The sequence below is a fragment of the Stegostoma tigrinum genome, chromosome 1, assembly GCF_030684315.1.
Source record: "Stegostoma tigrinum isolate sSteTig4 chromosome 1, sSteTig4.hap1, whole genome shotgun sequence".
In the NCBI taxonomy this organism is placed as follows: Eukaryota; Metazoa; Chordata; class Chondrichthyes; order Orectolobiformes; family Stegostomatidae; genus Stegostoma; species Stegostoma tigrinum.
In genome coordinates, this window is record NC_081354.1 from 161929934 (window position 1) to 161948947 (window position 19014).

Here is a 19014-nt window from a genome sequence, read left to right on the forward strand (position 1 = left end):
CTAAAGATCCTGGGATTGTACTCATTAAATTTTAGAAGGTTGAGGGGAGATCTAATAGAAACTTACAAGATAATGTATGGTTTAGAAGGGGTGGACGCTTGGAAGTTTTTCCCAATAGGTGGGGAGAATAGGACCCGTGGACACAGCCTTAAAATTAGAGGGGGTAAATTTAAAACTGAAATGAGGCAACATTTCTTCAGCCAGAGAGTGGTGGGCTTGTGGAATTCATTGCCACAGAGTGCAGTGGAGGCCGGGACGTTGGATACCTTCAAGGCAGAGATCGACAAATTCTTGATCTCAAAAGGAATCAAGGGCTATGGGGGGAGTACAGGGAAGTGGAGTTGAAATGCCCATCAGCCATGATTTAAATGGCGGAGTGGACTTGATGGGCTGAATGACCTTACTTCCACTCCTATGTCTTATGGTCTTATGGCTTGTGAAGAAAGCTGAGGGTTGTGACAATGTGGGAAATTGAGATGAGGGATTTTGAACAGTGATGATGTTGGACTTAAAGCATTGGAATGAATGTTATTTCACTTTGGATGATCTTTTCCATTTATCCTTATAGGGTTATGAGGGAGATCGATCAAGTATCTACAGTTCTGCTAAAAGCTTACATGGTTCCTCGTTGAGTGTCCAGAACATCAACAGTAGTGCCCTAACCAAGAAGGGTAAACGGAAAAGCATTATTGAAGACACAATTGAGGAAGGACCTAGTAAGAATATATTCAACATTATTTTGTCCATGCTTATTAAAAAATATATAATTAGCGTTCTGAAAAGACTTTAAACACATGACAGAAATAAAGTTAGCCTTCTGTCCTTTTAGCAAAATCAATTATACATCACAGAGCTTTCTGCAAGAATCATTGTTAAAAGCTGTCTCATAAAGGATGCTTTGCCTTTCCTCTTTACATTTTTATTATTGCCTGCTACTTGAAATGTAGTTATTTCTCCATCCCAGAGGAGAAGCATATTAACACAGTCCTTCCCGAATACATATTTGGCACCAGAAATCACTAAATATAAACATGTTTCCACAAGGTGCTACAAGCTAGGCTCATTAGCAAAATTGCAAATCATAAAATAAAATGGATCATAGAATAATACAACGATACAAAAGTGACTAAGGGATAGAGAATAGTTGTGGTGGATGATTTTTCTGTTAGAAGGGATGCTGTGTTCTGCCAGGCTCAAACAACTGCTACTTTTGATAAAAATCAGTGGCTTGGGCTTGGGGGTACGGGGCACATACTCACAATTTGTGGAAGAAACGATATTGAAAATGCAGTAAAAGACAACAACATACTTCATGTTGGAGTGGCCTAACACATAGCAGATCAGATTCCATGCAGCAAAGAGCGAAGTGTTACATTTTAGAATGAGAAAATGGTGCACTTTCAGAGGGAGCATAAGATCTAAGGTGTTTGTGCTTAAAGATAAAGGCATCAAGTCAAAGCCTGAAGATTATGTTAAATCTATATGAAGTATAATCTAAGCAAAGTATGTGTCTAATTCTGAGTGGCACCCTTCAGGGAGGACTAAAAGGTTTGGAGCAGATGCAGCAAGATTTTTAAAATATTCACAGGTATCAATATCAGAAAAACAGATTATCCATTCATTATCACATTGTTTTTTGTGGGATTTGGGTGTGTGTAAATTGGCTGATATGTTTATTCAATACACCAGTAACTGCACTGAAGGCTAAGACATGGGGGAGGAATATCCTGAAAATTGTGAGATGGAGGGAAGGACACACTGAACAAGTGGAGATGTGAGGAGAATGAAGTTGAAGGTCAAGAGTTGGGGGAAGTAATACTTAAAGATGAGGAAATTGAAGATAGGAAGTTAAAGGAGAGAAAATATAGGCAAGATGCTCAATAAAGGATATGTGGAAGTTTAAAGATGACAGAGAGGGAATGAAGAGTTAGATAGAGGGAGAAGCATATTGAGAGTGAAACACAAGGACCTGAGTTAGAGTGAGAAACATAAAGATGAGTGATGCAGTGAAAACACACTGAAGGATGTGATATGAAGGGAAAGACGTTAAGAGGATAAAGGCTGAAAGATAATGAGTGAAGTCAATGAGTAATATTGGGAGAAGGAAGATAAAAGATGAGAAAGAAAGAAAAACTGGAGGCTAAGCATAGAAAGGGCAACAGATTTGCATAAATCTTTCAGAAATAGCATAGACAGACTGAGCTAATTGTTCTCCTGTGAGATGCCGTAAGGGAAGAATCACTAATATTCAATTTAGGGAAAAACATACATAAGGGTTGGAAGTTACTGGAGAAACAGGCTGAGAAATGTAAAATCAAGAAATTAAAGGAGAGAAGCTGCAGAAAATATACGCTGAAACACAAGATGTAGGAAAATGGGGACCTAGGGGTTAATTTGCATTGACCTTTGAAGGTGACCGGACATTTGATGGAGTAAATAGTGGAACATAAGGAATGTTGAGTTTCATGGAAGTATTGAGTACAAACCAGCAAAGATATTCAGAGCTTTATCAAGCTCTGGTTAGGTCCCAACTCTATTACACCATTTCTGATCACTGCATTTAATGAAGGTTGTGAGCCCTTCTGAGTAGATTAACTAGAATGGTGCCAGGGATGAGGGATTTTAGCTACCAAGGTAGCTGTTCTCCTTAGGACAAAGAAGACTGAAGGGAGACTGTTTTGGAGATGCACAAATTTATGACAGGGTTAGACAGAGTTAAGTACAGAAAAGCTGCTGACATAAACTGATGTGACAAGATTTAAGGTTTTGGGTAAGTGACACGAGGTGAGGAGAGGTGTGATGAAGAACATTTTTGCACTATGAGTGGCCTATGTGGTGAACCTGTGGTCTAGATGGAGTGTGGAAGGCAAATACAATCAATTATTTCAAAATCAAGTTGAATGGGCACTTGGCAGGCCTGTGGGGATAGTGTGGGGAAATGGAACAGATTGGATTCCTCTATAAAGAGATAGGATGGACTCAATGTGCTGAATGCATTTTTGTGAGTTATAATGTATTTTTGGCAAGATTCTTTGATGGCCACGTTTCTTGCGCTGCCACCTGAAGGGTCAGTTCAGAATGCATCCCCACTGCTACTGACTACCCTGCAGTCACTTAACATTGAGTAAGCATTAACTAGCTCAGAGTCAGGCTTTTACCCCCATATGGAGAGGCTGGCCACCTTAGTGAGTTGCCAAGTAATCACATGGCCAGGTACTCTATGGAACCAGTAGCACCAAAGTGGAACAGTGGCCACAGCTAGCACTTCTGCCAGTCCATGAAAAACAGGAGTTAAGGGGGACCAGACTGAAGGTAAGTCCAGGGTCCACACCCCATACTAAAATTCATAGGGTCCCTCCTTGGCATTGGCCCTCCCCTGCACCTAATATTATTGTAGCAGGGACTGGATAGGGCCCTGAATGGCCATGAATTGGTCTTTTCGAACCCCAATAGACCCAAGGATAGATAATCCACGCAATGCCTTCAGCGCCACTCCACCCTACCCAGAGTTAGAAAGGTCATGGTATTTGGATAAGTAGCAGGCGCCATGCAGTTCTGACATTGGACTCTATAAATTGAAGCAGCAACGCACTAAAGATTGAACAATAGATAGGAACATTAAAAGCATTCAGAAAGAATGGAGAAAATTGTCGATTCGGTTTGCAATTCTATTTAACAGCAACTTGGGAATGGGAACGTACGGCTGGCAGGTTTATGTGGACAGGTTTACAACTCCAGTTCATATTGCAATCATTGTTGAAGAGATTTATGAATAAAGGAAAAAATGACAGTGAATTGATCATGAGATAATGAAGTAACACATTTCCTTGACTTTCATCTGTTAACAGACATTCCTTACCACATAACAATTACCACAGGCCAGGAAAGAGATGCTGGTACCAATAGCCGTGTATATATCATCATCATGGGACCCATGAAGATTCAGACTTCACGAATGTGGCTGGAGCTTCCCGAAGGCAAAACTGCATTTCTTCCAGGATCCATGGAAAAGTTTCAGGTGATGGGGTTAGACGTTGGCGAGATTAAGAAAATTGAGGTGAGCTCAGATAAAATCCTAAAGTATTGATTCTGTCCAGCAACTACAATATTCCTGTTAACACTGGAAACCGCTCTAATGAGTTTCTGGATCCAGTCATAAATTTACAAATATTTACCAACAAGAGATAGGGAATAAATTTTATACTTTATAATTTTTAATGAGATGTTCCAGTTTGTAACCTTTTGATCCAGAGCACAATCATAACCTTGCTGTTACGTGGACAGCAGCTGCCTTTAGTAGTAGCCTTTTGGTCAGGTTGTCAAATCTGTGACAGATGGAATTTAACCCTGATAACTGTAAGGTGGTGCACCTTGGAAGAAGGAACAAGACAAGGGAATTCTCAGTGAGTGGCTGGACACTGGGAAACTCAGAGGAACAGAGCGATTCAGGTGCTTGTCTACAGACCCCTGAAGTGGCAGGACAGGTTAATATGGGTGATAAAAAAGGCATACAGGATACATACCTGCCTTTATCAGTCAAGGCATAGATTATAAAATCAGGGCAGGTCATGTTGGAGCTGTACAGGACTTTGCTTACACTGTTGGAAGGATGTGACTGGAGAGGGCGCAAAGAAGATTTACCTGAAAGTTGCTTGGGTTGGAGCATTTCAGCAATGTAGAGAGGTTGGATGAACTCGTGTTGTTTTCTTTGAAGCAGAGAATGTTGAGGGGGTAACTAATGAGTGTGTAAGATTATGAGGGACAGGGTGAATTGAAAGCAGCTGTTCCTCTTGGTTGAAAGGTCATTAATGAGAGGATATAATTTTAAAGTGAAAGATATGAGGAAAAAAAAATACAGGCGTGGACTATTTTCTAAACGGTGAGAAAATTCGCAAATCAGAAGTGCAAAGGGATCTGGGAGTGTTGGTCCAGGATTCTCTAAAGGTTAACTTGCAGGTAGAGTCCGTAATTAAGAAAGCGAATGTAATGTTGTCGTTTATCTCAAGAGGGTTGGAATATAAAAGCAGCCATATGCTTCTGAGGCTTTATAAAGCTCTAGTTAGGCCCCATTTAGAATACTGTGTCCAATTTTGGGCCCCACACCTCAGGAAGGACATACTAGCCCTGGAGCATGTCCAGCGGAGATTTACACAGATGATCCCTAGAATGGTAGGTTTAACGTATGATGAACGGCTAAGGATCCTGGGATTGTACTCATGAGAGTTTAGAAGGTTGAGGGGAGATCTAATAGAAACTTACAAGATAATGTATGGTTTAGAAGGGGTGGACGCTAGGAAGTTGTTTCCATTAGGTGGGGAGACTAGGACCCGTGGGCACAGCCTTAAAATTAGAGGGGGTAAATTTAAAACTGAAATGAGACGACATTTCTTCAGCCAGAGAGTGGTGGGCTTGTGGAATTCATTGCCACAGAGCGCAGTGGAGGCAGGGACGTTGGATGCCTTCAAGGCAGAGATCGACAAATTCTTGATCTCAAAAGGAATCAAGGGCTACGGGGAGAGTGCAGGGAAGTGGTGTTGAAATGCCCATCAGCCATGATTTAAATGGCGGAGTGGACTTGATGGGCTGAATGGCCTTACTTCCACTCCTATGGCTTGTGGTCTCATGGTTTAGAGGGTACTTGACGAAAAGGAATTTTCATCCAGCGGGTGGTGGAGTGTCTGAAATGTACTGCCTAGGAGGATAGTTGAGCAGGGGAACCTCACAACTTTTAAAAATGTACATGATGAGTACATGAAGTGTCATAGCATTCAAAGCAATGAGCCTAGCACAGAAAAGTGGAACTAGTATAGGTAGGAGTAAATTTTTGTAGTATTTTCAGTAGTATGTTATAGTACAGATTCAAAGGCCGAATGGCCTCTTCTGAACTATGTGTTTCTAAGGTTCTGGTGTGGTACCACATCAAGTGACCATTCATCGCACGCACACTAGCCTCCAAATTTCAGCACGTTTGGGATGCTGTGCTCAATGCTTAGAATATAGGCCCAGTTTAACATAAGGGCTGTCACAGAAGGATATGGACTCAAACCCCACAACAGAGACATGAAGGTTAAATCTAGGCTAAACTTCCAGTGAAATACTGAGGGCGTGTTCACATCTTTCACATGAAATATCAAAACAACCTTCCCTCTCATGTAGACACATAAGATTCTGTGATACTATTAACAGAAAATAAAGTTGTGCTATCTGGTCATGTGCTGCGGTTTGCTGTTCACAAATTGGCTACAACAGTGACAAAACTTTAAAAGTAATTAAGCAAAAATATCATGAAAGCTGGAAATCAGAAAACAATGGAAACCCTCAGTGTGCCGCACAGACAGAGAAGCAAAGAACTTGAGATGAAAGGTCATCGACCAGACAATGTCAATTCTGTTTCTCTCTCTACAGGTGCTGCTTGACCGGTTGAGTATTTCCAGCAATTTTTTGCTACAAAATTAATTCATTGCCTGTAACAAAATGCAAATGATCTTTTGGCCCTTTCACATTTCCAATATTGTGTTGTCCTCTGATTGTGGTTTATTCTCCCTGAACAGGTGGGTCACGATGGTGCCACTCCAGAGAGTTGCTGGTTAGTGGAAGAACTGGAAATCTCAGTGCCTACTAAAGGTATCATGTATGTCTTTCGTTGCAAATGCTGGCTTGCCAAAGACCGGGCTGATGGACTGACAGCACGGGTGTTCAACATCCTCGATGCGGAAGCTGTGCAGATTGGACATAAGGTAAAAGTTACTTGATATTTTTTCCGTAATGCATCCAAAATATATAATCTGGCATAATCAGAAGGGTTTGAATGAAGAAAAGGAAATGTGATCAGTTTGGACATTGGAGATGATTAAAAGTAGGTAAGAAATGGGTATCGAGATAAAAATGAAAGGCAGACAGAAATACAATCTATACAAAAGGAGGAACATGAAAGTGGACTGGAATAGTGAATCAGTAATGAAATGGTGTACAATAAATAAGATGGAAAGTGGGAATCAGAGTTGTAATAGTGAAATGGATCATAGAGAAGAGAGATAAATACGAATTGAATTTGTAATGGTAAAATAATAATTCAATTCTCTGGTTGTGCCTGCCATTAGTATTGAGTTAACACTAAATATGGCTGTTGAACAGATCTCTTATGAAGTAACTGTGGTTACTGGTGACGTCCAAAATGGTGGGACGGATGCCAACATTTACATGTCTGTCTTTGGAGCCAATGGAAGCACAGAGGAGATGTTACTTGACAAAAATGGAGGCAGGTGGGTTTTAAACTTCAATATGATTCCAAACGCCAAGATTTGATCCATCTATGATTCTTTTAGACAGTAGTCTTCAATATCCTAGTTCGTATCATGTAAGCATTAGTACTGATTCACCTCATTTGCAGCACTGGTAGCGTCTTCAAAGCCTTTATTAATAAACTACTTTTCTCAATAACAGAAATAAGGCTGTGCTTTAAGACCTCTTTGCCACTTGCTTTATAATTTAAAAATAATATTTTGGCTTGAATGAGTGTTTTGAATTTGAAACTGGAAGTAGGAAACTGCAGCTCACTATGCTACCTAATTTAAACTCCAAGTAATAATGCCCAGCGACTGAATTGAAAGCTCATCTCAGTAATTATGATGATACAACCATCATAAATAGTCAAAACTGTCTGGTTCACTAATGCCCTTTAAGGAAGGGAACTGACAGCCTCACTTGGTTTGGCTTTCATGTGACTCCAGAACCACAGAAATGTGGTTGATTTTTAACTGCCTTCTGATTGGCTTAGCCAGCCATTTTGTTTGATGGCAATTAGAGAAGGGCAACAAAATATTGGCCTTTCCAGCTACATCTACATCCCATGAAAGATTGAATAAGACAGTGCAGAATTCTGCATCTGAGAAGTGGCCTTCTTTGAACTGACCTGTAAGTAATAAACACAGAAGAGTACAGTTTCATCAGTAAAAGGATGGGGACAGTAGCTGGTAATCAACAGAATGTCCCTTGCCAAGTTTCACCTGATACCATGACGTTGAGGATTCCCTTGGCCAACTGTCTCCCAAATGTCACTGTGCCACCATCTTTCTCATGTCTGTCCTGCCAATAGGTCAGGATGTAGTCAGGGATGGTTGTCTGGGATATTGAATGGTATGATTTTGTGAGTATGATTACTTCAGGCTGTTGCTTGACTTGTCTATGACAGTTTTCCCAGCCCTCGAAGTTGTTAAGGAGAATTTTGGAAAGTTGATGGCCTGGTTTGCAGCTGTCTTTTGCAATGTCTAGATTGACATTGGCTGGTCCATCCAATTTAGATCCCCGTCTATCACAACTGTCCTGGACAGAAACTGGTATGAGGGGACAATCCTTACCTTAGAACACTGTAATGTTAACCCTTTAATATATCCCTTAATGTATTCCTACTTTTAACTTGTTTTAAACTATGTAGTTAAGTAACTACCTTTATCCCTCTGCTGTATCTAAGAACTGTACCAAGGCACTTATACGATGTTGCCTTAAGAAGGCAGACACTGTGAAAGCTTTTGACTGTACTCCTACTTGGGGCACATGTGACAATAAAAAAAAGATATTGGATTTTCAGGAACTTAAAATAGCAGGAAGGAGAGGGAAATGGAATGGGAAGCTGTGCTGTACCCTCGCTCATCACTCCCCAAGTTCTTACATATGGTCACTGGGGAAGGGGAAGTCAGCAGTGATCTCAGCAGGAGAGGAAAGAGCAACACTGTGGTCAGGGCAGGAACCATGAGACCATTAGTGAAGTGAGCAGACATAGAACATTTAACCCATTGAATCTGCTCTGCAATTCAATGAGATCATGACTGATCTGATAGTCCTCAAGTGAACTTTCATACTTTGGCCACATAACCCTGGATTCCCTCAATGATTAAAAATCTGTCTCTCTCAGCTTCCAATATACTTAATGATCTAGCCTCAACAGTCCTCTGCACTAAAGAATTCCACAGATTCACAACTCTCTGAGATAAGAAATTCTTCCTCATCTCAGTCTTAAATGGGTGACCTCTTACTGTGAGATTATGCCTACTGGTCCTAGATTGTTCCACAAGGAACAACCTTTCTGCGCTAATCCTGTTATACAGTCATAGAGTCATATAGAACCTTCAGCCCAATCATCCCATGCTGAACATAATCCCAAACTAAACTAGTCCCAGCTGCCTGCTCCTGGCCCATATCTCTCCAAACATTTCCTGTTCATGTACTTATCCATATGTCTTTTAAACGTTGTAATTGTGCCCACATTCACCACTTCCCCAGGAAGTTCATTCCACATTAGAACCACGCTCAGTATAAAATAATTGCCCCTCATCTTTTTTAAATCTCTCTCCTCTTACCTTAAAATGTGCCCCCTAGTCTTGAAATCTCCCCTCCTAGGGAAATGACAACTACCATAAACCCTCATGATTTTATAAACTTGTTTCAGGTCACCAGCCAACCTCTTAAACTCCAATGAAATAAATCCCCTTTTCCAGCTGTTTTTTATAATGCAAATTTCCAAACCCAGTAGCTTCCTTGTAAATATCTTCTGAATCCTCTCCAGCTTAATAATATCCTTCCTATAAATGGGCAACCAGAACTGGACACAGTATTCCAGAAGAAGTCACACTAATGTCCCATACAACCTCAACATGACTTCCCAACTCCTGTACCCAAAGGACTGAGCAATGAAGGCAAATGTACTCATCACCTTTTTTAACCATCCTGTCTATATATGACACAAACTTCACAGAATTATGCACCTGAACCCCTATGTCCCTTTGCTCTACAACACCACCCCAGTCTCTACCATTAATTGTATAAGCCTTACCCTGTTTGTTGTACCAAAATGCAACACCTCGTATTTATCCAGAGTGAACTACATCTGCTATTTCTCAGCCTATTGACACATTTGATCAAGATCCCTTTGTGATTTTAGAAAATCTTCTTCACTGTCTACAATGCCACCAATTTTGTTATCATCTGCAAGCTTACTAACCATGGGTCCTATATTCTCATCCAAATCATTTATAATAAATGACATGCAAAAATGGGCCCCAGAACTGATTCCTATGGAACACCGCTGGTCACAGGCCTCCTGTCCAAAAACAACCCTCCACCATTACCATATCTCCTGCCATTAGACCAATTATGTATCCAATTAGCAAGCTCACTCCGAATCCCATGTGACATAACTTTACTAATTAACTGTCAAGTCCCCTAAGACTTTCTTTTCTTTCAATAAAATTGATTCCATATTCTAATGAGCACGGAGGCATCAGCAGGCCTAGTCTCTCCATTTCCCCATCATTTCTATGGCTATCCCACTGGATTTTAGCCAGGAGTATTCGTCTCCTGATCTTGGGAGACATTCTTTTTCAACTTTGACATGAATGATTCTCTTCTCACCAAATTCAAAACCTCATGTCACTGTGGTTATTCATTCTTCCTGCCATTTGTCTTGCTTCTTGTGCCATGATACATTTATCTTCCAGATTCGAAAGAGGCCAAGAGGATACCTTCTCCATGGTGATTGCAGATATTGCTCCTCTCCGGAAAATAAGGATTCGCACTGATACTAAAGGATATCGTCCCGACTGGTTCCTGGATAAGGTGATACTGAGGACACAACATCAGTGTGAAATTGGGATCGTGCTGTGAGTTAGTAGGGAAAGTAGAGGGAGATTATTTCCTCAAGTTCAGAGCAAGAAGATGTAAAAATATTATATTAAATTGAGGCCATTCAGGACAAATGTCTGGAAACACTTCCTTGACCAAACTGTAGTAAAGATCTAGAATTCTCCCCTGAAAAAAAATGCTGAGGTCAATTGAAATTTTCAATACAGGTTGGTAGATTTTAGTTGGACAAAAGTATTAATGGTTACCAAAGCACGTCAGTGGGGTTAACATCATGATTATCTATTTTCAAATGGATGAGAAAAAGAATTTGAAGGGTTGACTGGCCTCCTCCTGGCCCTGTGCTCCTTAAATTGTAACATGGCCACAGTCACACATCTTTGTTGATTTTCACCAAGGCTGAATGGAGTTGAACAGAGAATTTTTGGCTTTGATTCCATGAATTGTTTACTTGACATTCTCGGAAGAGTAGCAATCAAACAATACTGGAGGAAGGAATGCATCAAGGGATACTTTTGATGATGGCTGTTTTGAGCTCAGAGGTTCGCAGACTTAAAAGTTGGTTTGCTGAGAGTAAAATGGCTTGATGCCTGATGATATCATTACGTGATTGAATGTGACAAGGATGACTACTATTTTATGTAATGCTTGAAATTTGCCATAATTCTTCCTAAACAATGAAGGCTTCATTGTGGGTTATGAAAATCTGTGTTTGATCCTCTTTGCCCTGAAGTATTTGGTCTCAGTCATGGAAGTTACTGCAGTTCGAGTATATTGGATTACGTATGGAAATCTCAACTCCTGTTCATTCAGTAAACACAGAAAGTGAAGACCTATGCAAATAAAATAGGGAAAGGACTGCATGCAGCCTGCTGATAGTGAGTGATTGGTAAATAATTTTGACTTGGACAGGATACCATCAGACAGTCAGTCTTTCTCAAATTGTATTGCAACAAGAGCTCAAATTTGCTCTCCATTTAGAAAAATGAACTTCTTTCCTGAAGTTAAGGTTGTGGTGCAGTGCTGAGCATCCTGAACGTTGTGAAATGGACTAGTTCCCCTGCACAAGCCTAGGCAGTGAGGCAGGCCAGTGAAGCAAGAAGTGTATTTCTGCTAATCCTGAACTTGGGCGTCAAGAATATTTAAGAGGTTTCAAAGACAAAAAGGCCAAATAATATGGTAAGAGACTTGACTGAAAAATTTCCTTTCATCGTGGGGACGAGAAATAGTGGAACATCAAATATAATCCCAAGTTAGATGGAAAGAAATACAAGTCGGATTTACGATTGGAAAAGATTATAACTTGGAAGAGTTTGAAAGCTTAGAAGATTCTTGGGTTCCGGTACCATTTATTGTTCTCAGTCTGATGATGTCTCAGTCTAGCCTACCATCTGGAGGAGAGCACTAAGATCCCAGACCAATCAGGAACACTGTAGGACTCCTCACTGTAGACCCCTTTGAATCATTTACAAGTTGTTAACAGCTAAGTGTAGCTACAGCTGCATGGCGATCACTATTGAGAGGGAATCTCATTGTCAGATGGATGGCCTGCCATTGCTGTGAATCTCTTGGGAGGGGTAAGAAATTAAAGGAGATCTCACTGTAGTCATCTACCAGGTGGAGAGTGGAGTCATCTCCAATGAATAAGTGATCATGCTCTTCCTTTTTGCCATTCTGTTACTATCTCCAGCAAGACCACTCTGAGGCAGGAATGCATCAGGTGGGCAACCTGAGACAAAGCTTTCAGAAATGCCCTTTCCTCCTACCTTCAAAAGCTGCCTCAAGTTTCTACACAAGTGGGCCAATTAGCATGCCTTTAAATGATTAGCATCAAGGGGCCAGCAATGGATTCCTGCATCATATTGGAAAGTGGGTAGTTGGGCATATCTGGGAAAGTGTAGTCGCTGTGCATATGTAGATATAAACAGAATCACAATGGAGCAGAAAACAACATTAAGAGTGACAGTTGGAAAGTCTGGAATAATTAGGAATTATAAGACAGCAGTATTCCAAAGATGCAGTTTCCACTTTTCCCAGAGCACAAGCCCATTGCTGACCTTCCTTGGAGAAATGGGAATTAGATTGTGGGTATTCGCACTGGAAGAGTTGAGAAGGGAGTCCAGAATTAAGTGATGATTATGTTCAAGGAAACAAAAAATAAAGAGAGCCCTTACTTTATTTTCCCCACACTGGACGGACTGATTCTTTTCCTTCTTTTAGATTATCATGCTGAACCAGGCCACCCAGGAAGTGACCACATTTTCCTACAATGACTGGCTGTCCAAAACACGGGGCACGAAGAGATCAACTATCTGTGAGCTGGCGGCAGTGATTGGCGATGAAGTGATGATGGAGAATACCACCTACATCATTACTGTAAAAACCAGCGATGTTGCAGGTTGGTAAGAGGATAGTCTTCTGCCTGTTATTAATCATTGCCTCAATGCACAACATTTCAGAGTCACCATTGACCATCCAATATTTTCATATTGGGAAAGAAATTATAATCTGTAGTTCACTTGGAGATATCTACAATGCAAAATATAAATCACCTGAACTCTTCAGTAAAATTCTAGCCTGAGCTCAGTTCTCGGTATCTCTATTTGGGTTTGAACTATAAGGAGAGGCTGAATAGGCTGGAATGTCGGAGACTGATCTTATATGACCTTTGTAAAATCATGAGGGACGTGGGTAGTGTGAACAGCAGAATACTCATCCTATTTTAATACATTAAAACCAGATACTGTTACACATAGTAATCATTGATATATTAGGTTCTGATCTTACGATTTTATCAGGTAAAGACTAATCAATCTTCTTCATGTGTTCATGACCGTGTGCTGTTCAGACTGTCTCTCACCTTGAATAAAGTGTGATGTGGTATAACATGGTTTATTCTTCTAGATTGTTCCAACTCAGATCAAACTATTCTATGTATATATTATATATGTAGTGATATGCAGTTGTTTGATATCATTGCAAAGTTGCTCCAGTTCTGAAGCCCTTACACAACATTGCCTGTATCATGTAGACAATGACCTTTAAAAAATCCCCATGGCTCCTCTGCCATTGCTGCCAGGACTTTCCCATGCAATAAAGCTGACCTGAATTATCAAGAAGATGTGTTTACCTAAGCCTGTATTGCTTTTCTCCATTTTGGTGCCCATTTTGTACATCTTACATCCAGCTAACATCCAGGGACTGTTTGTGTGCCAAACTTCCTTCTTATAGATAGATAATGTTGCAGATATTGGGAGTGACTCTGGCCGTGCCATGACCTTCTGCAAGTTTGGCTACTTAACTTTTTCTTAGTTTCCAAACAAATGTTGCAGGCCATTTAAGACTGCAATAAGAAGGAATTTCTTTAGATGGAGGGTGGTGAATCTTTGAAATTGTCTGCCCCAAATGGCTGTGAATACATTGAGCAGGTTGAAATCAGAAATTGATACATTTCTGGAGACTAATGGCATTAAGATTATAACAACGGAGATAGTACAGGCAAAAGGCATGGAGGAGATAGTCAGCTATGATCTACAATGGCAGATCAGGTTTAATGGACTGAACTGCCTCCTCCTATTCCTATGTAACACTGTTAAATACATGCAAACACATATCTCAGTTGTGAAAGGCAATGTAGTCCTCATTCCACAGCAAGGGACTACCTTGTATGTGCTCAGTTAAGTGCACAGGGTGTATTTACATTGCATTATTATTTGTTGACACCAGGGGCGGGAACTGATGCCAATGTATTCCTTATCATCTTCGGAGAGCACGGTGACACTGGCACCCTGGCACTGAAACAGTCTAATAATTCCAACAAGTTTGAGCGGAAATCCATGGATATTTTTAAGTTCACAGATATGTTAAGCCTGGGAGACCTATCTAAGGTCCGAATTTGGCATGACAACAAGGGTATGTATAATGCTGTGGACATGGCCTAAAATATGTTCATAAGTGTCTATTTCATTGATTTTTATTCTTTATTCAGTAATTTGTATTTCTTCTTCCTCTTTACCTCAGGAAAGCAGGAACAAACTGGATTATTAGACTGTCTAAGATCCTGATCTGACAAATCAAATGAATCTGACAACTTATAATTGTGGTGCATTGACTCTGATTCTTGAATGGAATCTCAGCATGTGCAATTTTCCCATAAATTTCCTATTGCATAAAGAGCAAATCAGTGGCCTAAGTCTTTGAAGTCTTACCTCAATAAATCATGTCGATCAAAAGTCATTTTATGATGGTTAGCTAAAAATATCTTTATTCAAAGGTTAATGTTTTGCCTGAAGTTGGGGTGAGGCCTTTCAAAATGTAGTAGGGACAGTAATGGGAGAGTTATCAGAGATTAGAATGTCAGTGGGCTGAATGGCCTTTACTCATCTTTGAATTCCCGACATGACAATCTTGGGATTTCACTTGACGTCCAAGATATCACTGAAGACAGTCCTGGGCTAGTAACTCAATGGAGACAATTACAGCCCAGAATCACTTGAACTGTTATTATGAGAAGGAGTCTGAGCTGTACTCAGGTACCTTTGCATGAACATTAAGAATATGAAAATCCAGACATTGCCAATGGTTGAAGCTGGACACCCACAACCTTGTGTTGTAGGGTGCTGAAACCATTGTACCTCATTAAACATGACTCAAGCTTTTTTTTTCATTTTCGGAGTTTAACAATCCTTCACTAACAGAATCACCAAGTGGCATCAGAGCTGTATAATTGTTGGTGGTTCCAGAGTGTGTATTTGCATATCTTCATCCTTGCATACAGGGGCAGGTTATTCAGTCATGCTGCCACTGTTTCAGGGGGAGGGGCCTTGGGAGAGGTGGCCATGATCTATGAGGAACCTTATCCGTCTCTCTAACCTGTTTAAATGGCCCCATTTCCCAACCCAAGTTTCCGCCTTCATAGTGGTAAGCTCCCTTTAGATTTGCATCTGTAATAAAACTCTGATCACCACCCCACCCCAAATCGTCATGACTACTAACAGTATTCATATAGCCACAAAGAGCCCAGAAGAGAGACATTCTCTACTTTTCTTTTGCTTCCTTTTATTGAGTTCTCAGAGACCACAATGGACGTTAAGAACTTACACATGCAGTAAGTAGCAACCATGTTCCTTTTCAGACATACTTTGGTCTTTACATTTTGGAATTATGTCAAATTTTGTGCACCTGTTTTTTTTATGATTAACAGTATAGGCTTATTATATGGACTGCTACTGGCCCAATGTGTATTTTATTGTATTGTATCAAAATATAGAAGGACTGTTCCAATATATAATTCCATTGTATCAGAGATATTAGGAACTGCAGATGCTGGAGAATCCGAGCTAACAAAATGTAGAGCTGGATGAACACAGCAGGTCAAGCAACATCTGAGGAGCAGAAAAGCTGATGTTTTGGGCCTAGACCCTCTCCCCCATTTCTGATGAATGGTCTAGGCCTGAAACGTCAGCTTTTCTGCTCCTAAGATGCTGCTTGGCCTGCTGTGTTCATCCAGCTCTACACTTTGTTATCTCAGATTCTCCAGCATCTGCAGTTCCTAATATCTCTGATACAATTTTAACCTCAGTGCGAAGTCTCTTCCAGGGATGTCTAACCTGAAGAAGTTACCCTCCTCCCTCCGGACAAACCTCAGGGAATCTCTCTCCCTCTGCAACTCTCTTGTCCATCCCCGCCCCTTTAACTTGTCTGTCTCCTATCCACCTATCTTCTCCTCTATCCATCTTCAATTTGCCTCCCCCTCTCTCCCTATTTATTTCAGACCACTCTCCCCCTCCCCCATTTCTGATGAAGGGTCTAGGCCTGAAACATCAGCTTTTCTGCTCCTAAGATGCTGCTTGGCCTGCTGTGTTATCTATAATTCCAATTTATAATTTTCCATCTTTCTGTACATTTATGTAAATAGATCCATTTCCCCTGCACAATTTCTCTTGACCTGAGGAGAGAACTTAGGGATTGAGCAAAGATTCTCCTTTTCCCAAACTTATTATAGAATCTCCACAATATGTAGGTCATTTGGCCCATCGAGTCCACACCAAGTCTCCAAAGAACATTCCACCCGGACCCACACCAACCCCACCCCCCCCCCCCCCCCCCGCCCCCATAATAACCCTGTGTTTAGCATGACCAATCCACCTAACCTGCACATCTTTGGACTGTGGGAGGAAACTGGATCCCCTAGAGGCAGCTACACATACACAGGGAGAATGTACAAACTCCACACAGAAAGTCACCCAAGAGTGGAATCGAGCACACATCCCTGGCACTGTGAGACAGCAGTGCTAACCACTGAGCCACCGTGCCATCCCATATCCTTAGGGTCTTCCACATTCTCTGCCAGAAACAGGTCTTGGGGCGGCACGCTGGCTCAGTGGTTAGCACTGCAGCCTCACAGCACCAGGGACCTGGGTTCAATTCCACTCTCGGGCAACTGTCTGTGTAGAGTTTGCACATTGTCCCCGTGTCTGTGTGGGTTTCCTCCCACAGTCCAAAAATGTGCAGGCTAGGCGGGTGGGCCATGCTAAATTGTCTGTAGTATTCAGGGGTGTGTGGGTTATAGGGGGATGGGTCTGTGTGGGATATATCAAGGGGCAGTGTGGACTTGTTGGACTGAAGGGCCTGTTTCCACACAGTAGAGAATCTATTCTAAATGTAAGTTTTACATGTTGCGATGTAAGTTTACACACCAAGAATGGGAGTGACAGGGCAAGAATATACTGATGAGCCTTAATTTCCGTCCTTCAGGACCAGGAGCTGGCTGGCACTTAGAGTATGTTGAAGTAAAGGATGAAGCCATGGAGGAAACATTCCGATTCCCCTGTGACCGCTGGCTTGCCAAAAGTGAGGATGATGGGCAGATCATCCGTGAACTCCCCTGCGCCAATAATGACATTTTAGACCTTTCGGACCGCACATGTAGGTTTGAGATACAGACATTGCATGTTTAAGAGCTTGTTTAACATGCCTCTCAAAGCAGGTATTAAGCAAATACTAACTCATTCTGGTGGTGAACAGGTTGTAGATTTTATATTTTAGACTTGAGTGGAAAAAGAAATCCATTGTATTTGTACGGAGATGCCCCACAAATGGGAAACAGAGAGTAGGAATAAATAGGTCTCTTTTTTTGCTGATAGCATGTCATATGTGGTGTGGCACAGGGTTCAGTGCTGGGGCCTCAGCTCTTTACAGTTTATATGAATGGTATGGATGAAGGGATGATGGTATGGTAGATAGATTTGCTGATGACACAGGGATAGGGAGGAAAGTGAGTTGTGAAGAGGACATGACGAGCCCACAAAGGGATTTAAGTAGGTTAAGTGAATGGCCATAGATCTATCAAACACAGTATATAAAAAGGAGCATGTTATCAAAATGTTGAAATGTTACAGAGCTCCGAGATACAGAGAGATCTGGATGTCTCAGTGCATGAATTGCACAAGGCTAGTATTCAGATACAATAAATAATCAGGAAAGCTAATAGAATGTTTTGGTTTATTGCAAGTGAAATCGAATGCCAGACAAGGCAAGCGGTGCTTCCAAATACAGGGCATTGATGAGACCACAACTGAAGTACTGTGCACAATACTTGTCACCATGCTTATGGAAGGATGTTATTGTGTTGGAAGCAGTTCAGCAAGGGTGTTATAGACTAAACCTGGATTGGCTGATTGCCTTGTGAGGAAAGGCCAGATAGATTAGGCCTGTATGAGCTCAGAAGAGAGAGAGATGACTTCATTGAAACATTTGAAATCCTGAGGGGAATTAACCAGGTGGCTGTTGAAAGGATGTTCTTTTGTGGGAGAATCTGGAACCAGGAGGCATAGTTTTTTTTTAAAAATTAAATAAATTTCATACAGAGATATGGAAAATGTATTGAGCTTTGGAATCCCTTCTCTCAAAAGACAGTGAAAGCAAAACCTTAGATATTTTTAAGGCAAAGATAGATAGATTCTTGATGACCAAGGGGATGTGAGATTATAGGGATAGGCAGGAATGTAGAGTTGAGGGCAAAATCAGATCAGCCATGAGCTTATTGAATGATGGAACAGGTTTGAACGGCCTGTTGGCCTACTGTTGTTCCTTGTTGGTATGTTCGTAAAGGTATGCTGATATGCCCAATATGAGATACAAAGCAACATATTTCTATGTTTCTATATTACTTATACTATTCTCATTTGTGTTAACTTTCCATCCCACCAGGATTCAAAGGATTATTCTCCACTATTTCCTCCAGCAGATTACCACCACCAACACATCTTACCCTCCCCTCCACTGTCAGGATTCTGTAGGGAACATTCTTTCCTTAACTCACTGGTCTACTGCTCGTCATCCTAGTATTTCCTCACTCCCTCATGGCACCGCCCGTGG

At 41.1% G+C, this 19014-nt stretch overlaps 1 protein-coding gene across 1 annotated transcript in view; it reads left to right on the forward strand.

Moving 5' to 3' along the window:
• Positions 1-19014, forward strand: part of LOC125453954 (lipoxygenase homology domain-containing protein 1) — a 222096-nt gene that overhangs the window by 193274 nt on the left and 9808 nt on the right. Inside the window, exons 35-42 of the mRNA XM_059649887.1 lie at positions 569-716; positions 3849-4057; positions 6552-6737; positions 7135-7262; positions 10494-10611; positions 12856-13033; positions 14362-14547; positions 17392-17562. Of these exons, the coding sequence (XP_059505870.1) occupies positions 569-716; positions 3849-4057; positions 6552-6737; positions 7135-7262; positions 10494-10611; positions 12856-13033; positions 14362-14547; positions 17392-17562 (1324 nt within the window). The remainder of the gene's footprint in view (positions 1-568; positions 717-3848; positions 4058-6551; positions 6738-7134; positions 7263-10493; positions 10612-12855; positions 13034-14361; positions 14548-17391; positions 17563-19014) is intronic.